This window comes from Dipodomys spectabilis, unplaced genomic scaffold, assembly GCF_019054845.1.
Source record: "Dipodomys spectabilis isolate Male_0828 unplaced genomic scaffold, ASM1905484v1 ptg000043l, whole genome shotgun sequence".
In the NCBI taxonomy this organism is placed as follows: Eukaryota; Metazoa; Chordata; class Mammalia; order Rodentia; family Heteromyidae; genus Dipodomys; species Dipodomys spectabilis.
In genome coordinates this window covers 26,457,789-26,477,187 of record NW_024870720.1, presented here as the reverse complement: position 1 = coordinate 26,477,187, position 19,399 = coordinate 26,457,789, and the positions used below count along the sequence as shown (strand labels likewise).

General features: G+C 36.6%; 1 protein-coding gene across 1 annotated transcript; it reads left to right on the top strand.

Moving 5' to 3' along the window:
- Positions 1-4,785: 4,785 nt before the first annotated feature.
- On the top strand, positions 4,786-14,970 carry Jchain (joining chain of multimeric IgA and IgM). The gene is made up of 4 exons (XM_042678083.1): positions 4,786-4,908; positions 7,937-8,063; positions 13,209-13,289; positions 14,060-14,970. Exons 1-4 carry the CDS (start codon positions 4,845-4,847, stop codon positions 14,268-14,270), a joined length of 483 nt encoding a protein of 160 aa, XP_042534017.1. The 5' UTR covers positions 4,786-4,844; the 3' UTR covers positions 14,271-14,970.
- The last annotated feature ends 4,429 nt before the right edge of the window (positions 14,971-19,399 follow it).

Below are 19,399 nucleotides of genomic sequence, written 5' to 3'. Positions count from 1 at the left end.
TGCTGAGCTACAGCTCTAGCTTTTTATTTTTAGACAAAAAGTCTTGTTATGCAGCATAGGCTAGCCTTAAATTTGTTATCCTTTTGCCTCAGCTCCCTCAAAATGTCACCAAAGTTAGCTTAAAAACTTATACCTTTGTTTCCTTTGGTTATATATCCAGGAGTATTATAGCTAGATCATTAGTACTTTTTTCTTTTCTTGTCGATCATGGGGCCTGAACTCTGGGCCTGGGTGCTGTCCTTCAGCTCTTCAGCTCAACGCTAGCACTCTACCACTTGAGGCACAGTGCCACTTTCAGTTTTCTGGTGGTTAATTGGAGATAAGAGTCTTACAGACTTTCCTGCCCAGGCTGCTAGGAGGCTGAAATCTGGAGAATCTTAGTTTGATACCAATCCAGGCAGAAAAATTTGCTAGACTCCATCTCTAAAATAACCAGAAAAATCAGGGACAGAGATGTACAAGAAGTAGAGTGGCAGACTAGCAAATGACAAGTTCAAACCTTGTAACAACCTATCGGACATTGGTCACTGTGTAGTTTATCTTCTAGGTCTTTCTATTGTACTCCATTGGCCTAGGTGTCATGCTGTTTTTGTTATTTTGGCTCTACAGTGTAATTTGAGGTTCGGTTTTGTAATACCTCCACCATTCTTGCTCCCTCCCCCCAAGATTGCCTTGGCTAATTGAGGTCTTGTATGTTTCCATCTGAATTTTAGAGTTGTTTCTAGTTCTGTGAAGAGTACCATTTGACCCTTTATAGGGGGTACATTGAACATGTAGTTTCTTTTCAGTAATATGGCCCTGTTAATGGTATTAATTTTGCTGTTCCATGAATGTGGATTTTTTTAAACCTTCTGTATCTTTTTTTGTGGGGGGAGGGGTAGGCAGTCCTAGTGCTTGAATTCAGGGCCTGGGCACTGTCCCTGAGCTTCATTTGTTAATTTGTTGAAAGCTAGAGCTCTACCACTTGAGAAACATCACTACTTCTGGCTTTTTCTGAGTAGTTTATTAGAGATAAAAGTCTCATGGACTTTCCTGCTGGCTTTGAATGATGATTCTCAGATCTCAGCCTCCTGAGTTGCTAGAATTACAGGCATAAGCCACCAGTATCTGGCCACCTTCTGATATATTCTTCCACTGCTTTCTTCAGTGTTTTATAATTTCTTTTATACTCATGATTATTGCAACACTATTCATAATAGCCAAGTTATAGAACCAACCTAGATGCCATTATTGGATAAATGGAGAAAGAAAATGTGACATATGCATTAAGACAAATGAAATTGTTTTGTTTGCAATAAAACAGATGGAACTTGAGGCTCTGAAAAAATAAGCCAGACTCAGAAGGACAGGTATTACATGTTTTCCCAATATACATAATTGAGAGGAGGTAGAGAGAGAGGAAAGAGGAAAGGAGAGAGAGGAGAAGAGAGAGAGGGAGAGAGAGAGAATTGTTTTATTTGTTTAAATTTTAGAAAACCGTTAGATAGCAAAGTAGAGATATCAGAAAAATACCAAAAAGTTGGAGTGAAGCTATCTAATGATTAAGGACAAAGCTAGAGTTTATACATGTGGGAGTCCTCAGCATGCCCTGTATTAAAAGCCATAGAACAAAATAAAGTAGGAAGAGGATGAGATGTCTAAGGATTAAGCCTTGATTCCTTTAATATTCAGAAAAAAATCCATAAGAGACTGATGAGTTACCAGAAGTGAAAAGAAAGAAACCAGGGAGCACACTCTCCCAATTTATGTCTAAAGAGAATAAAATCTTGTCCTGATTTGAGTTCCTCATAATAAGCTATATCAAGAAGAAATTAAGCATCCAACTAAGCTGGTTTTCAAACAAATGTTAATCTCAGAATGATTTACCTTTATCTCTTTTATCCAAGTGAGCCTACCACTGAACCACATGAATCTTAAAAAACATGGCAACTCTTTTGTACAACTAAAAATAATAAAAAAAATGTTTCTTTTTGGTGAAGAATTACAATGAGGCAAAGTCCTCAAATCACTTCGTTCATTTGCACATAAAGGACTCCACTATTCACATTTTGGGAAGAACATAACTGAAATGAGAGCTTAGGTAATTTGAAATCTATATGGTTAGTTACTGTTAAAAGTATCTGAAACACTTTACCTGCAGCATAGAATTTTTAATATAAACAGAATCTCAACTAACTTATTTCCATTGTGAGCTTAAAAAAATCTTTATTAACTTCGTGCACGTTCATAACTAATTAATGTTGCTAGTTATTCCCTCTTCCACAGGTTTCTTGTTAATCAGTTTTCAGACTTTGGTATATATCAGAGGCAATTGAGTCTGATTAAAAAAAAAAAAAAACCAAGATCATGTCTCTAGAAATTCTGAGTAAGGATAACTGAGAAATCTATATTTTAACTAGCTCTTCAAGTGACTCTAGGCAGATAATCCCTAGACTATACAAAGTAAAGAAACACTAGTTTCAGTCCTGATAATGCCAATATAGTTTATTTCTTTGGGTGACAAAGGGTCTTACTTTTTTTGGTCAGTCCTGGAGCTTGAACTCTGGGCATGGGCGCTGTCCCTGAGCTCTTCAGTTCAAGGCTAATGCTCTTCCACTTGAGCCACAACACCACTTCCGGTTTTCTGGTGCTTTATTGGAGATAAGAGTCTCAGGGACTTTCCTGCCTGGGCTGGCTTTGAATGGTGATCTTCAGATCTAAACTTCCTAAGTAGCTAGGATTACAGGTGTGAGCCAATGGGATGCCCAGCTTACTCTTTTGTGTTGTTGTTTCTTTTGTGCTAGTCCTGGGGCTTGGACTCAAAGCCTGGGTGCTTTCCCTGAGCTTTTGTGCTCAGTTAGTGCTGTACCACTTTAAGTCACAGGACTATTTCTAGCTTTTTAGCAGTGAATTGGAGATAAGAGTCTCACAGGCTTTCCTGCCTAGGCTGGCTTTGAACCTGTGTCATCAGATCTCAGCCTCCTGAGTAGCTAGGATTATACGTATGAGCCACTGACACCTGGCACATGCCTTAATTTTTTGTCTTTTTAGATATATAGTTTGCATAATAGAATTATAAAACTGCAAAGTAAAGTAATTGAGAAACAAAATTTAGAGCTTTTATTTAGGTTAGTACTTATAAAAATCGAATACTATCCATAAAACTTTATTTGTATATATTAGTTATACAAAGGGGTTTCATTGTGACCTTTCCACAGATACATATGACGGTGCCCTACTCACCTACATCTATCACTGTCCCTCATTAGTCCCTGCTTTTTTTTTTTTTTTAAAGCAGCTTTGGAGAAAGCTTTATGTCCAGGGATTTATCCATCTTGTTTTCAGGAGACTGTTGAACACTGGTATATTTTGAAGAAAATAATAACCTAAACTCTTCAGCTAACTTTTTTTTTTTTGGTCATGGAATCTCAACTCTGGGCCTGGGTGCTGTCCCTCAGCTCTTCAGCTCAAGGCTAGCACTCTACCACTTGAGCCACAACACCACTTAGGCTTTTTTCTGCTTATGTGGTACTGAGGAATTGAACCCAGGGTCTCTTGCATGCAAGGTAAGCACTCTAGCACTGAGCCACCTTCCCAGCCCTTCAGCTAACTTTTAATTATAGAATAAGCTAGTCATTTAGAAACTATAGTGAGGGCTTAGGACTCTATAGAGTAGTTGATATTTGTTTCAACATCCTGACCACAAACTAAACTGACATGCTTTCAAATCTGGTTCTTTTTCTAATCGATTAAATTATTCATATGATTTCAGCATATGCATTACGCTTACACTGTTCTTGCTAGACTTTCAATAACTGAATGCAATTTTGTGCTAGCATTTCATATCTCTTTATCCTTCCATTTTCGACTTTTAGCTTGTCTACTTAAGGTCCCGCAATGTATTTATTCCTCTTAAAATTCTGCCAAGACCAGTTAAAAATCAGAGGTAAGAATGAAAAGTAACACAGATTATGATGTTGTTTCATATAAATGCAACCAACACAATCTTGGAACTAGTCATGCCTATGATACAGGAAATTCTAATATGTTGGAGATAGAGGTTGGGAGGTTGTTCTCCAAAACTCATGATTAAAAAAAAATTGACACTTAGAGGAAAAATAGTAAGCAAAAGATTTCATGGATTTAGTTTTGTATTGAGGCATCTCAAAGAAGAATAATAGCATGAGTCTACAATTCTAAAAGGGTTATTAAATATTAAAACAACATTTGTCTTGTTATGAAATTAAAACATTGCAAGTGATGTATTCAATCCACCAATATATAATTCTAATTACAAGCTATTACTTAGAAAATTACTCAAGGTAATAAGAACATACACACTGATGTTTAAATCTGATCCTGTGGTTAAAGACTTAGAAAAAATTTACACAAGATATAATTGGGATCTTAAATGGTCCTCATTTATTTTGTTTTCCTTTTTTTTTTTTTACCCTTCCCTTTCCTTCATTTACTGTTCCAACTACAACAAATGTCAAATATTTAGTTTGAAGATAAATATCAATAACTCTAGACAATGAAGTTGAGAATTTGTATTTAAATATTGTTAATATACTCCTGACTTACTTTATTATTACTCTGCTGGTTCACACATTTTTAATAACAGAAAGGCAAAATAAAAATCATTACATCAGATCATTTAGATAGAAATACTTAACTATGAATCCTACATTTTTTTTCCAGTTCAGCTTTTAAAATTCAGAGTTCAACTACAGTTGTGATTGTTTATAGTTGCCTGGAGTGTTATTTTAAGAAAGCAGAAGCACTGTTAATTTGCACACTCCTTCGAGGTCACATACCTTATCCTTGGCTTTCTGGCTTTACTTTTTCAAAAGAAGAAAGTCAAGATGAAGAGCCATTTCCTTTTCTGGGGTGTCCTGGCCATTTTTCTAAAGGCTGTTCTTGTGACAGGTAAGTTTGCAGATTTAAAGATTTAAGTTTATTCTTTGTCAGGATACTTTTTTCTAGCATGCTTTAATTTATATACATCAAATGATATTTAATAGATAAGGCTTAGGTCAGTTCTCTTATTCTTTTACTCTTCTCTTTTGCCCACTGCAGATTATAGAATAAGGAAGTAAATATTTTTGGTTAATTATCATCATGTTTATGTGAATTTACACATCTAATTTCAAAAATCAGTAAGCTTCTAGAGAAATGGAGTAGTCCATTATTACTGTTATGTACAACATAGAATGCATTGTGATTTACTTCCCCTGCAAGACTGATATTAATTTTAACAATTTTTCCTAATCCCACAGATATATTCTGATCCTTAAATAATATTTGATATAATACAGATTACCTATAACTTTTGATATTTTGTTTAAGGACCATTCAAACAATTTGAAAGAATGGAATATAGTATTAGATAAGATAAGATTAGATAAGTATTGATAAGATTAGGTAAGAACGTAGTTTTAGATAGTTACATGAGTTAGTAATATAATTTGACTGGATTGTTTCTGACATTTACTGAGCTTATACTTATTTTAAGATAATGTAACAAATGTAATTAGAATTTTCATTGCATATATATGCATACACACATGGCATAGAGATGAATAATATTTAAAATGTAAAATATTAGCAGTTAGCCAACATATGCATATATATCTAAACATGGAAATTTATGTTTATAAATATGTTTATTACCAAAAATATACAATATATTTAGCTGTATTTAAAATAACTATCATTTATTGAATACTATATTTATTAATAGGATATGGATATTTTCTATTTAATAATTAGTAAATGAAGTAATAACTTGGTATACTTATATCATTGTCTCGAATTGATGTTTTCTTAATAATACCATGTTAAGACTTTTGTTAGATTTGATAGAAAACACGAATAATGGAATAATTATGTATCATAAAGTAAGTCATTATAAATATAATAACAATCTAAAAATGTTTTATAATGGCAGTTATTAGGATTGAAATATTACAATTAGGTTTTTCTCTGCTCTAAGAATCATCTAAGGAATAATTAGACTTCTAATTACAATAATCTCTCTCCTGATCATTTAACCTTTATACTTTGAATTCATTTATTAAATCTTTGCATTTTTTAAAAAAAAGTCAAGACTTAATGGGACAAATTTTTAAAGGCTACTTATCTAAAACTATAATAATAAAGGGTATATAGCATTATTTATTTAGTACTATTAAATAACTCTGTTATATTGACTTAGATTGCAGGTATTTGAAAAGTTAATAAATCTGTGATATAAGTTCAGGTACTGAGAAAAGGTTTTTGTTTATTTTTTCCAACACTTATAAGACCTTTTTTCTGATATACAGGATAGACAATAAGTGTTCACAAAGCTAAGGCTTTTTTTTTTTTTTTTGGGTCCGGTCATGGGGCCCGAACTCTGGGCCTGGGCACTGTCCCTCAGCTCTTCAGCTCAAGGCTAGTGCTCTACCACTTGAGCCACAGCACCACTTCCGGCTTTTTTTCTTTTTGCTTATGTGGTGCTGAGGTATCGAACCCAGGGCCTCATCATGCAAGGCAAGCGCTCTACCACTAAGCCACCTTCCCAGCCCAAAGCTAAGGCTTTAACATTTATTAATTCACATTATTTTTTCTATATATTGATATATTAAACAGCTCAAATCTCACTATATTTCTAAATTATTTTTGAAAATTATAGCACTTTAAATCATATATATATCATATATACATATATATGATATATATGTATATATATGTATATATATCATATATATATATGGGCTGCGAAGGTGGATCAGTGGTAGAATGCTTACCTTGCATGCATGAGGCCCTGGGTTTGATTCCTTAGCACCACATAAGCAGAAAAAAAAAAGCCAGAAGTGGCGCTGTGGCTCAAGTGGTAGAGCACTAGCCTTGAGCTGAAGAGCTGAGGGACAGCACCCAGGCCCAGAGTTCAGGTCCCATGACCGACAAAAAAAATTATTATAAGAAATATTAATATAGTTTGATTATTTTATTTGATTGGAACATTATACCATGATAAATTGACCGTTATTGTAAAAAAGACAATTAGTTTAAGAGAGTTGAAGCACAGAATATTTTTGTTTTGTCATGGGGCTTGAATTCAAGGCCTGCATGCTGTCCCTGAGTTATTTTGCTCATGGTGAGCATGAGCACTCTTCCAATTTGAGTTATAGTGGCTTAATTCTGGTGGTTAATTGGAGATTAGAGTCTAATGGACTTTCCTGTCCAGGCTGGCTTTGAACTGCGATCCTCAGATCTCAATCTTTGAGTAGCTAGGATTACAGGTGTGAGCTACTAGTGTCTGGCTTAATATTTTAAACTCTTTTTGTTGTTGTTGTTGGTTATGTGGCTTGAACATTTTAAATTCTTACAAGATAAGATTATCTTGAGGAAAAACTTACCTGCCTGTAGCTTATTAATGTAATTTAAGCAAAAATAGGGTTGTTTTTTTAAGCACAAATGAGAATTCAAGAAGGATGTGACATTTCAAGTTACATCTACAAATACAAATTCTATTTCTTCTATTTTTGAGTGAATTGCTTTGGTTGGGGATAAAATCTAGTTTTTTGTTTTCTTTTGGTGTTTGTCACTGATTTTACCAAGGCCCATAATTCTAAGATTAGAAATATTAGGTGAAAATCAGCATGCTTTGATTTCCTTTGTTATGATGTGAGATTACAATTAGCTATTTTATTTTATTCATTTATTTGATAGGGTTTGAACTCAGGGCTTGGTGCTTGCTAGGCAGATGCTTTTATACTATTGAATCCCATTCAGCTCAACACTTAACTATTTACATTAGACAAGAAAACAAATGGAAAAAATTGGGACTGATGAATGATAAATTTAAAATTTTCAGAGTTCAAGTTAATATAATATACCAGAATACAGAAAGAGAAATGACTCAACAGAAAACGTATAGACTTTATTTCCATAATGTATTTTATCTTTGAAGCCGAAGCTGAAGATGAAAGGATTGTTCTTGCTGACAACAAATGTCAGTGCACCCGTATTACTTCCAGGATCATCCCGTCTCCTAACGATCCCAATGAAACCATTGTGGAGAGGAATATCCGGATCATGTATGTGGATTTTTTTTCTTTCCTTCCTTGTACCCCCCCCTCCTCCCTACCCAGCTCTACCCCTCTACCCCCCCCCCCCCCCACTGTAAACAGATACCTTCCTTTGTTAACCATTGTTTAAATGTAATTTCTATCCCTTTTTCTTTCTTTCTTTTTGTGCCTGTTCTGGGGCTTGAATTAAAAGGCCTCACCCTCCCCATTAGCTTTTCACTCAAGGCTGGCACTCTACCACTTGAGACAGCACTTTTGCCTGCTTTTTGGTAGTTAATTACAGAGTCTCATGGATTTCTCTGCTTGGGCTGGTTTGAACCCCGCTCCTCAGATCTCAGTCTCCTAAGTAGCTAGTGAGAGCCACTGCCGCTAGTGCTTTCATCCTTTTTTGTTTGTTTTTGTGCAGGTCCTAGGGCTTGAACTCAGGGCTTGGGCACTGTCCCAAAGCTTCTTTTGCTCAAGGCTAGTGTTCTGTCACTTGAGCCACAGCTCCACTTCTGCCTTTTCTGTGATTAATTGAAGATAAGAGTTTCATGGACTTTTCTGCCCAGGCTGGCTTCGAACTATTACCCTTAGATCTCAGCTTCCTGAATAGCTAAGTTTACAGGCATGACCTGTAAGTCCTTTTCCTTTGATATCAACTGATTTATCTTAATTTTTCTTGTTACTCTGCATGTCTTATTTTCATCACTTCTTACACAATGATTCCAGGGTTGTGTAATTGGAAGAGAGTTATCCATGACATTGGCATTTAAACCACATTAAAGAATGCCGGGCTGGGAAGATGGCTCAGTGGTAGAGCGCTTGCCTTGCATGCATGAGGCCCTGGGTTCGATTCCTCAGCCCCACATAAGCAAAAAGGAAAAAAGCCAGAGGTGGCGCTGTGGCTCAAGTGGTAGAGTGCTAACCTTGAGCTGAAGAGCTGAGGGACAGCACCCAGGCCCAGAGTTCAGGCCCACGACCGGACCCCCCACCCCCCAAAAAAAGAATGCCTACTTTATATGTATTTTTGATAATACTGGAGTATGAACTCAGGGCCTTGTGCTTGCTAGGCAGACATTCTACCACTTAAGCCATACTGCTAGTGGTCTATTTTACATTTAAATTAACTACGGGGAGATTGAAAAAAAGCCTTATATGACTTTATAATTTGTTTTTATTATGCATCTTTTTTTTCTTAAAAGATCACATTGCATTGCTTGCTTATTTAAAACAAATAATTTGGTTAATTTCATGTCATTTGCCTGATTTTTTTTTTTTTTTGTCGGTCATGGGGCCTGAGCTCTGGGCCTGGGCACTGTCCCTCAGCTCTTCAGCTCAAAGCTAGTACTCTACCACTTGAGCCATAGCGCCACTTCCAGCTTTTTCTGCTTATGTGGTGCTGAGGAATTGAACCCAGGGCCTCATGCACGCAAGGCAAACAGTCTACCACTGAGCCACCTTCCCAGCCCAAATATTCATTTTTCTATGATGATAGTTCTGAAAGTATGTTACCATTACTATTTATGGCATTGTGGCATTATGTCTAAACCCATCACTGACTGAAATGATGTGACTTTGTGGAAGTTACTTAATTAACTTAAGCCTGTTTCCTAAACTTTAAAAAAGAATAGTTACATATGTTTTCATATATAGATATCCATATATAGGGTAGATAAAATTATTTGAGGAGTAGATATAATTATTTGTAAAAAATAGGGTTCGGTTCATAGCAGACCCTCACAAAAGTTTTTTTCCCCATATCTGTTTTCTTTTTATTCTCCTTTTATCCCTTACTCTCTTATTTTCTTATTCTTATTTAATACCTTTTCTGATATTATAAGAGTATAAGCTAATGACAAGTATATACACTCATGCAACAAATCTGTAGTGAATAACCTATTGAGGATTTTGGTGTTGGGTATATAATAATGTATATAAAACAATGCTGTTGGAGAATTTATAATCGAATAGGAAACTTTAAACCAAAAGGCAGTCCCAGGGTGGGAATATAGTTGAGTGGTAGAGTGCTTGCCTAGCATGCATGAAGCCTTGGGTTCTATTCCTCAGTGCCTGTAAACAAAAAAAGCCAGAAAAAAAGCAGCAATATGGCTCAAGTGGTAGAGTACTAGCCTTGAACAAAAAGAAGCTCAGGGACAGTGCCCAGGCCCTGAGTTTAAGTCCCAGGACTGGCAAAAAACATTAAAGCAATTCTAATATTATATTGTAAATGCTACAATTGGAATAGGCAAACAGTATTATAGGAGCACTGAAGAAGGATGCTTGTCTATCCAGTCCTAAGGAATCAGAAGTAGAAGGGTGGCAGAGTGGAGACAGGAAAGGAGGAAATGAGGTAATGAGTTAATGGTGGCCGGCAGTTTGCCAAATGGGAGTGAATTGGGTAAATGTGTATGGGCAGTGAGAGGGTTGATAGTTGGGGCAAGAAATTTCTGGTAAATGGAACAAGTTTACTGTATTTTATGAGGTTATCACAGGTAATATACTTAGCACACATAGTACCAGGTATACTGTAAGTACTTAGTATATGTTAGAAGGCTTAGAGATGAAAGAAAAGCATGGAATTGTAAGCTTTTAAACAACTGGCATTCACTGTGAAGAGCATATTGTGGTGAGAGAGTTGCTGCTGATGAGCCATTATGCAGTGCCTTCAATGCTCCGCTAAGGATACTCTTATTTGTGGAGGAAATGCAGGAAATTTTAAGCAGAGGAGGGAACTGTGTTTGCATTTTAGACCATTTTGGTAAAAATATAGTTAGTGCTTTGGAGGAGTCAAGACAAAAGTAGGGCCACTGCAATTTAGGTGAAGGATAGTAGTGTCCTGAACAAAGGCAGTAATAGTGAGAAAAGAGATAAGTGGATACCTTTGACACATGCAAAAAATTAGGTTACAAATTGTTACTGATTAGATATTGGTCATGACAAGGAGATTCAAGAATAATACCTAAATTTTTGACTTGGATATCTATATGAACAATATTGTTAAATACAAAGTTAGGAAACTGGGGCTGGAAAGGTGGCTCAGTGGTAGAGCGCTTGCCTTGCATGCATGAGGCTCTGGGTTCAATTCCTCAGCACCACATAAGCAAAAAGAAAAAAAGCCAGAAGTTGCGCATGGCTCAAGTGGTAGAGTGTTAGCCTTGAGCTGAAGAGCTGAGGGACAGTGCCCAGTCCCAGAGTTCAGGCCCCACGACTGGACCCCCCCCCCCAAAAAAAAAAAGTTAGGAAACAGATTTTTAGTAGAAATAGAAATGATTGTAAATGAAGGAGTGATGATATGGATGAAAAAATTAAAAGGTAACAAAACCATCTGAACTAGTTGATAATCACTATTTATCATTGGATATCACCATGAAAGTATTTCTGCTTTGCTACGTAAATGTTAATTGACCTATTTGAGTCACCAGCCTCTCTTGTTTATACTTTTCACATTTTTAAAATATAGGTAGTAATATTATCTGCTTATATGTCTCTCCAGCGTTAAACATACTTCGCATATCACACATCTGTTGAGACAATGGAAATAGATAGATGTTTTGTATAAGTACTTCCATAGTGTAGGACAACAACCACTCTAAAGAGAAAGTGTTTTAATTGCATTAACAAATGAGATTAACATTAATAAATGTATGTGATCTTTTATGAGACTATGGAGGAAGACTTACTGGGAAGGAATAAAATTAAGGTAAATACCACAAAAGTATAAAACTTGAGCTAGGTTTTTAAAGGAAAACCAGAGATTTGCTAAGTAAGCATAAAATAATCAATAGAGAAATTAATTTCAGGTTTATTTTGAATGTGAAGTGTTTTTTTGTTTTTTGTTATCTTTAAATAGTTGTACAAAGGGTTGCCATTTAATAAAGCGTTTTATGAATACAATAAATCTTGATCTATGTCACCCCGTTCAGCATTCTCTTTGACCTATTCCCTCTCTTTTTTTTCTAAATTTCGTACTATGTACAATGAATTATTGACTATATTCTTCTCTCTTTCCACTTCATTTGTCTACCCCTCTCCCCTTGGCTCCCCTTTGCCAATTCCCATTATCTGGTGCTTATTTTGTTGGGATTTGACTTTGTCTTTCTAAGGAATTATACTATTTGAACTCTCCATAGAGTCTTCCATGCTTCAATTAACTCATTTGTAACCATGTGCATACCCCTATATATGTTTACTTATAGATTTATAGGTACATGCTAGCTACCACAAATGAAGACTTACTTCACTTAATACAATTTTTCTAAGTCTTTCCATTTCCTTACAAATGGTACAGTATCAGTCTTTCTGATGGATGAGTAAATTCCCATTGTGTGTGTGTATGTGTATATATGTGTGTGTGTGTGTGTGTGTGTGTGTGTGTGTGTGTGTGTGTGTGTGTGTGTGTGTGTGTGTGTGTGTGTGTGTATGTATGTATGTATTACATTTTCTTGATCCAATTGTCCATTGAGAGACATCTGGATTGATTCCATGTCTTGGCTATGGGGAACAGTACAGCAAAAACCATGCTTGTACTGGTGGCTTTACTCTAATCTTGTTTGTGAATTATTCGATAAATGCCCAGGAATGGAATTGCTGGGTCATAAGGTTGTTCTATGTTTAGTTTTTTGAGGATCCTCCATACTGTTTTCCAGAGTGGAAAGCTTATATTAGAAATACTTTTGGTTGCCGGGTGCTGGTGGCTCATGCCTGTAATCCTAGCTACTCAGGAGGCTGAGATCTGAGGATTGCGGTTCAAAGCCAGCCCGGGCAGGAAAGACCGTGAGACTCCTATCTCCAATAAACCACCAGAAAACCGGAAGTGGTGCTGTAGCTCAAGTGGTAGAGCGCTCGTCTTGAGCTGAAGAGCTGAGGGACAGCGCCCAGGCCCAGAGTTCAAGCCCCACGATGGACAAAAAAAAGAAATACTTTTGGCTGCATCCTTGCCAGCATTTGTTATTGTTTGTTTCTTGGTAATTGCCATTCTAACTGGGGTATGGTGGGAAGTATATGAAATACAGCACATAACTATAAAAAATATGAATTGCATTATAAGAAAATGCTTAAATAAAATGGTAGGCAATGTTCTGATTAAAGAGCATCTACTATTCTAGCAATTTTCTTATTACAAGAAATAATATTTATGTCTCATTATCTTGCTTTGTTTTCTTTCTTTTTCAGTGTTCCTCTGAACAGCAGAGAGAATATCTCTGATCCCACTTCACCATTAAGAACCAAGTTTGTGTACCATCTGTCTGATCTGTAAGAGATTTTCCTTCATATATATATATATATATATGTATATATATATATATATAAAGTTAATAACCTTTAATTAATCTACTTAGTAGAATTGCTTTTGGGGCTGGGAAGGTGGCTCAGTGGTAGAGTGCTTTCCTTGCATGCATGAGGCCCTGGATTCAATTCCTCAGCACCACATAAGCAGAAAAAGCTGGAAGTGGTGCTGTGGCTCAAGTGGTAGAGTGCTAACCTTGAGCTGAAGAGCTGAGGGACAGCGCCCAGGCCCAGAGTTCAGGCCCACAGCTGACAAAAACAAAAAAAGAAAGAAAAAAGAAAAAAAATGCTTCTGAAAATATGTTGGAGAATGAACATTTACAAATACTTGTACTTTGAATACAATGGTTCCTATGTTAAATATTATGTTTAATATATTAATAAAACTTTGTCACAGATAAAACACAGCTATAAATTTATCCTAAAGAAGGAATTATGGCCATTCATATGAGAAGGGCCAAACTTAATAGTTTTATAATGGATTTTAGCTTTTAAGGATACAGACATTTCTTAGGAAATGACAGAATTCAATGTCAAACTGTAATCCCAGAAGTTGAATTTGAAAAGTCTCATGAACAATTCAACTCCATATTGTACAGCTAATTAGGCCTGAAAGGAATCATCTTTAATTATAGGTAAGAACTACAAGAATGACTGAATTTCATATAGAAATGTGTACTCACATTTTGAGATGACATTTAATAGGGAGTTTCTAATACATGTATTTTGTTTTTCAGGTGTAAAAAATGTGATCCTGTAGAAGTGGAGCTGGATAATCAGGTAGTTACTGCTACCCAGAGTAATAACTGCGATGAAGACAGTTATATGGAGACCTGTTACACTTATGACAGAAACAAGTGCTATACAACTATGGTCCCGCTTGCATATAATGGCGAGATTAAAATGGTGGAAACAGCCTTGACCCCAGATTCCTGCTACCCTGACTAATTTCAATCATTGCTGATCGCAAAACTCTGCCTTAAGAGTCTCTCCATTTTGATCCAGAATGAAATGAATTTGAAACCAAGATATTTTTGGACAATGTAAAAATTCCTTCTCCCTCACGTAATTGAAATACTTTGCTATTCTTATTAGGTACTTACTTCTCAACTCTTACATATTAAAAACAGTCAATTATCATGCTTGGAGGTATTTGCTGATGTGAATATTATTTCTAGCATTAAAAAATAGACAAGTAAAAAGTAAAAATAATAAGAGATAATTAAATGCTTTATTTTCTTTTTGTTGGAGAGCCAGAGTTTTTGCACATTCTATACTTTTCTCTTTTAGAAGTTTCACTGTGTAGAGAAAATATATTGTAAAAAATGAATTCCATGTCTTCAATAGGAAAATAATTCATAAACATGCTTTAAATATATTTATAAAATAGTTTAAGATGGGGTCTGTAATATTTATAAAACCAACTTGCTGAAAGTAATATAATTAAGTGAATAATTGAACATTGTATTTTGGCATAATATATAGACTTGGCAGCAGATGAAAAAGATTTTCTGATAAATTTTTATGACAGCTCATGGTAGAAATTCCCATTAAACTCACCTATAATGCAACTAAATTTAATGAAATATGTATTCAAAGTATGTTTTCTCTAACACAGTTTAAACGATTAAATAGAATCATAAGCATATACTTGTGTGAAATAATTTATTGGAAAAATTTGTGTTAATTCTTTTTTTAAATTAAGTTTTTTTTTTAATTGAGAGGATACTACAGAGGGGTTACAGTTACATGAGCAAGGTAATGAGTACATTTCTTTTTTTTTTTTTAATGTTTTACTATTTTTTTTTTTATTGTGAGAATACCATACAGAGGAGTTAAATTACATGGGCAAGATAACGAGTACATTTTTATCAATCATTGTTACCTCCTCTTTGTTTCCCCTTCCCATCCCTTCCCATACTCCCCTCTCCCCCAACCCGATTCTCCCCCAACCTCCCACCCAAGTTGTAAAGTTAGTTTTTCGACATAATGACTTGTGCATCTCATTGTTGCAATGAGTCCACCTGTATCCCTAGTTAAACGATTTGTGTTTTCCCTTCCCCTCCACAAATTATACCAACATCAAATACAGTGAAAGCATGGTTTATACCGTGGGGGAGGGACATATAAAGCGACATAGAAATCATCTTATAAATATGTTAGAAACAATTGCATGAAAGAAAAAAAAAAACATTTGAATACTTATCTTGGGTTCATTCCCCTAACATCACCTTATCTGACCTTTTCTGTTTGACTCAGACATATATGAGTACATTTCTTATCCAGCGTTGTTGCCTCCTCCTTTGTTTTCCTGCTACCATCCCTTCCCCCACCTCCTCAGCTACACCCCCTGTGTTAACTCTTATGTGTAAATTAAATATAATTTGTTATTGAAGACTAGTTTGTAAATATGATCTAATGATGCATTAGTCACTGAATTTACCTAAGAATATTTGGGGCAGATTTATATGTAAAATTAAATAAAAAGGGAAGGTCTTCTTGACATATACAAATTTAGGCAAATGCTGGGTGCAGGTGGCTCCTGCTTGTAATTTTACCTACTCAGAAGGCTGAAATGTGAGGATCATGGTTTGAAGCCAACCCTGGCAGGAAAATCTTTTTTTTTTTAATTTAATTTAATTTTATTTGTGAACATACTGTACAGAGGGGTTACAATTACATGGGCAGGATAATGCGTACATTTCTTACCAAGCATTGCAGCCTCCTCCTTTGTTTACCCTTCACCTCCCTTCCCAGCCTCCCCCCTCCCTCCCAATCCCAATCCTTCTCCTTCCCCCCCTTCCCCCCCCCCCCCCGACGTTGTAAAGCAAAATCTTGAGACTTCTTGTTCTTTTAAAATTATCCTTAAGTAGTTTTACAGAGGAATTGCCATTAACAAAGCAGTTTGTGGATAGAATATATCTTTATCAAAGTCATTCCTTTCAACATTTTCACCCATCCAGTATTGTTGTGGCTCAAGGGGTAGAGTACTTGAACTGAAGAGCTCAGAGAGGGCGCTTAGGCCCTGAGTTCAAGCCCCACGACTGACCAAAACAACAACAAAAGAATGAAAGAAAAATCTGGAACTGGAGCTGTAGCTCAAGTGGTAGAGTGCTAACCTTGAGCAAAAAACTCAGGGATGACCCCTAGGTCCCAAACAAAACAAAACAAAACAATACAAAAACACCACAAAAAACTTTAGGCAGAAAACCAAGGCTGACAGATTTATGTAAGCATAGTAAATGCTGACTTGTGACTGAAAATCATGGGAGAATGATTAGTGAAAGTCAGTTTCAGTAAGAGAATGGAGTTCATGACTCTCAGTATTAGAGAGGTAGAAATAGGGAGGATGTGATTGGAGGACAAGCCAGGCAAAAATTTGCAAAACTCCATCTCACCAAAAAACAAACAAAACCCTGTACATTGTGGGTTTTTTTTTCCTTTTTCCTTTTTGTCGGCCATGAGGCCTGAACTCTGGGTCTGGGCTCCGTCCCTTCACACTTCAGCTCAAGGCTAGTGCACTACCACTTGAGCCACAGCGCTGCTACTAGTTTTTTGGTACTTAATTGGAGATAAGAATCTCATGGACTTTCCTGTCTGGGCTGGCTTTTTTTTTTTTTTTTTTTGGTTTGTAGGTCCTGAACTCTGAGCCTCAGCTCTGTCCCTCAGCTCTTCACCTCAAGGCTAGCGCTCTACCACTTGAGCCACAGTGCCACTTCCAGCTTTTTTTTTCTGCTTATGTGGTGCTGAGGAATTGAACCCAGGGCCTCAGGCATGCAAGGCAAGCGCTCTACCACTGAGCCACCTTCCCAGCCCAATCTGGGCTGGCTTTGAACTGCGATCCTCAGATCTCAACCTCCTAAGTAGCTAGGATTACAAGTGTGAGCCATCGGTGGTGCCTGGCATGGCTTTTTTTTTTTTTTTAACATACTTTAAAAGCCAGAAAACCAGAAGTGGTGCTGTGCCTCAAGTGGTAGAGAGCTCACCTTGAGCTGAAGAGCTGAAGAACAGTGTCTAGGCACAGAGTTCAAGCCTCACAAGTTACAAAAAAAACTTTGTTATTTTTATACTTTATTATTATTGTTATTATATATTATATTGTTATATATTATTATTTTAAAATACTTTATTGTTATTATAGAGGTGATGTACAGAGGGGTTCCATTTACATGAGTTAGGTAATGACTACATTTCCTTTCATACAGTGTCATCTGTTTCCTCATTCTGCCCCATTCCCTCCCTCCCATCTCCACTCATGAGTTGTATAGTTAGTTCACTTTCATCAATGTCCAGTGTGCTCCACTGCTGCATTTTTCACCCTTTTCCCCTCCAGTTCTGTGCCCTCCCCCACTCCCTTCAAATATACATGTGAATACACTGTACATAAGGCACCTAATCTTTGACAAGGGAGCCAAAAAATAGGATGGAAGAATGACCGCCTCTTCAATAAATAGTGATGGCAGAAATGGCTAAACATGTGTAGAAAACTAAGTTAGATCCCTGTATATCCCTGCACCAGAATCAACTCTAAATAGATCAAGACCTTTAAGTAAAAGCAGATACCTTGAAAATACTACAAGAAGAAATAGGAGAACCACTAGGACTCCTTGGCACAGGATGAAATTTTCTTAATAAAGATCCAGAAACACAACAAATCAAAGAAAAGCTGGATAAATAGGTCTGCATTAAACTGCAGAGCGTCTGCATGGCAAAGGACATAGCTAGCAAAATATATTAAAACTCCACAGACTGGGAGAAGATCTTTATCACCTACACAACAAAGGTCTCATATAAAAAATATACCAACAGCTCAAGAAATTAAATTCCCCCAAAACAAATCCTAAAGAAACAACCACCCCATTAAAAAAGTGGGCTAAAGACCTTAAAAGAGACCACTCTGAAGAGGAAATACAAATGACCAAGAGACACATGAAACATCCTAACATCTCTGGCTATAAAAGAAATGCAAATCAAAACAACATTGAGATTCCACTTTTCACCAGTTAGAATGGCTATAATCAAGAAATCTAACAGATGCTGGTGTGGGGGGGGGTGTGTGTGTGACCAAATAACCCTGTTGTTGGGAATGCAAACTTGTTCAACAACTCTGGAAAGCAATGTGGAAGTTCCTCAGAAGACTATACATAGTGCTCCCCTAGAACCCAGCAATCCCACTTCTGGGAATTTATGCAAATGACCACAAACAAAGCCATCAGTACAACGATGTTCATCACAGCATTATTTACCATAGCCAAGATATGGAACCAACATATTCTAGTTCCATTGATAAGGAAATGGAAAGACTTGGAAAAAATTGTATTAAGTGAAGAAAGCCAGACTGAAAGAAAAACAGGTTGCATGATTTCCCTCATTTGTAAGAATTAGAATATGTATATAATATTCTTTTTTTTTTTTTTTGGTCAGTCATGGGGCTTGAACTCTGGGCTTGGGTACTGTCTGTGAGCTCTTCAGCTCAAGGTGAGTGCTCTACTGTTTGAGCCACAGTGACACTTCCAGTTTTCTAGTGGTTTATTGGGTATAACAATCTCACAGACTTTCCTGCTTGGGCTGGCTTTGAATCGTGATCCTTAGATCTCAGCCTCCTGAGTAGCTAGGATTACAGGAGTGAGCCACCAGCACCTGGCTGTATATGATATTCTTTTTTTTGGGGGGGGGTCTGGTTGTGGGCCTGAGCTCTGGGCCTGGGCGCTGTCCCTCAGCTCTTCACCTCAAAGCTAGCGCTCTACCACTTGAGCCACAGCACCACTTCTGGCTTTTTTCTTTTTGCTTATGTGGTGCTGAGGAATCGAACCCAGGGCCTCAGGCATACCAGGCAAGGACTCTACCACTGAGCCACCTTCCCAGCCCCTGTATATGATATTCTTTTTTTTTTTTCAGCTTTGTTGTTTTTTTCATTTTCCTTTTCACTAAAGAGAAGACTATCTTTTTTTTTTTTTTATTGTAAAGATACTATACAGAGGGTTACAGTTGCATGAGTGAGGTAATGAGAACACTTCCTCTTGAACATTGTTATTACCCCCTCCATTGTTTTCCCCCTACCATCCCCTCCCTCGCTC